Source organism: Quercus robur, chromosome 7 (genome assembly GCF_932294415.1).
Source record: "Quercus robur chromosome 7, dhQueRobu3.1, whole genome shotgun sequence".
NCBI lineage: Eukaryota > Viridiplantae > Streptophyta > Magnoliopsida > Fagales > Fagaceae > Quercus > Quercus robur.
Window position 1 is genome coordinate 18,810,611 of NC_065540.1, and position 1,858 is coordinate 18,812,468.

The window sequence follows — 1,858 nt, forward strand, 5'->3', positions numbered from 1 at the left end:
CAGGAAATTTTAAGGTGGCCAATGGTTGTTCAAAAAGGGAGGAAAATAAAATTCGACAGCTTGACAGAGAAGGAAAAGACTTCTATGTCAAGATTTTTTTTTGGGTAATGAATGATTTAGGTGAAGATTTTAACATGCCGAAAATCACTGAACTAAAGTGAGACATTGTATGCAGGTTATATGAAATCAAAACTTGTCCGTTCCCACTTGTCTGTCCATCTTGTATCTAATTAATTTCTACTAGTTTTACCCTATGTTTAGATAGGATAGATGGAGAAGAGAAGAGCATCTTGTAAATACACTAATTTTAGCATATTTACACCTCCTCCTCTCCTCATCACCCTATCCAAACGTACAAACAAGTAAACAATCATTACTCAATATTCCCAAAATCAACTCAATGCATTGAACTGGAAATGCACTAGACCTGTTATTACATACACTCAGTTACCTAGCAACAAGATCCATATATTTCTTAACCCATCCTCCATTTGCTTCTAACAAATCCTTGTAAAGGAGAACCCTTAATCCTATCAGCTAATAAACATATAATTAAAGACATATATCCAACAATAATTCAAGTAAAAACTATAGTAAAAATCACAAGGACATTAATTCTTTCCTGATGCCATTAACTTCCTTGTAGTGTGATAGCACACTTAGTTTCCTTCTTCATTCCTTACGAGGGAGGGCAGAAAGTGATAACATACCGTGAAGCCCTGCATTTGTTGAGGCTGGTAGAGTCATCAAAAGCATAACTATAAGCCTTGGGGCAAATAGCCTTAAAGAGATGTGCAAATAGAGTAGGCTTGCAAGTCTTTGGGTTAGCATAGTCCCCTGTGCAGCAATACTTAGCCGATTGCATGGCCAAGCAGGCACTCTTACATCCCACCACCTTGCCTCCTATCTTCACCTCCAATGCTGAAGGGCAGCAAATGTTCAAATCAATCTCACATGACGCAACACCACACCCGACACCACCACCAACAGGTTTCATTGATACAGGCAAATTGAAGCCATCAACCAAACTCACATCATAGTAATGTAAAGGCGAATTAGAGGTCCCGAGTGTCATTTCGACCACGGTTGCTGGTGGAATACCACCTTTTCCTTTGCATTGTAATTGGCCAAAACAATCCCCAGTGTCACATGTGCCTTTTCCATTATCATCGAAGGAACAACCTTGCCTGCCCCAAATCCTTCCTGACCACTTTTCATTCACATCCATGACAGCTTCCTCGCCACTGCCCAGATGGAAACCTCCATCTTTAGGTGTGGGCTGCCCTGCACCACCAAGTATAGCGGGCCATACACTCTCATTGCAATTGTTGACTAGAATGAGTTGTGCCCCATCTGCAACCACAAAATTAACCAAAATGAATGAGTCTATGAATATTGGACAAAGTACAAAAAGTAACATAAACAAATTAAGAAAGAACAAGAAGAATTACATGTGGAGGAGAGAGTTGCCATTAGATAGAGGAGAAGAGGTAAGAGAAATTGGGAAGTTGGCATTGTTACGTTTTTTCCTTAATTTGATTTAGGAGGTGATGATTGTGTAGGGAGAGGAAAGGGACGTAAGGTACTTCCAAATATTTGACCACAATTTGGGATTGGTTTGGACAACCGTTACCTTTTTAAGTGAAACGGTTTGTGGAGAGAGAACTTCCTTATCAACTGTTGCTGACTGTGTGTCACTCTCTTCTGCTAGCTTTTCTTTCAGTGTTCTCTTTCTACTTTTACTTTCACTATAAAAGGCATATATGCATTGCTTCCATTGGAGGGTGTCCTCTCTCTTTAGGAGAAACTATGTGTAAATCATGTCTCTTTAGTCTTTATGATTCTTTTACTTTAAAAT

The 1,858-nt window shown here is 39.3% G+C and overlaps 1 protein-coding gene across 1 annotated transcript; it reads right to left on the reverse strand.

Moving 5' to 3' along the window:
• Positions 1 to 383: 383 nt before the first annotated feature.
• LOC126692636 (thaumatin-like protein) lies at positions 384 to 1,645 on the reverse strand. Its single transcript, XM_050388311.1, has 2 exons — positions 1,452 to 1,645; positions 384 to 1,353 (listed from the first exon to the last, which is right to left on the reverse strand). Exons 1-2 carry the CDS (start codon positions 1,513 to 1,515, stop codon positions 680 to 682), a joined length of 738 nt encoding a protein of 245 aa, XP_050244268.1. The 5' UTR covers positions 1,516 to 1,645; the 3' UTR covers positions 384 to 679.
• Positions 1,646 to 1,858: the final 213 nt, after the last annotated feature.

What these genes read in the sequence shown, in the direction of transcription:
- LOC126692636 (XM_050388311.1), bottom strand. Translation starts at nt 1,515, where the DNA reads ATGCCAACTTCCCAATTTCTCTTACCTCTTCTCCTCTATCTAATGGCA. An exon ending in GGCAACTCTCTCCTCCACAT is followed by an intron (nt 1,354 to 1,451) that starts GTAATTCTTCTT and finishes TTGTGGTTGCAG; the next exon opens with ATGGGGCACAACTCATTCTA.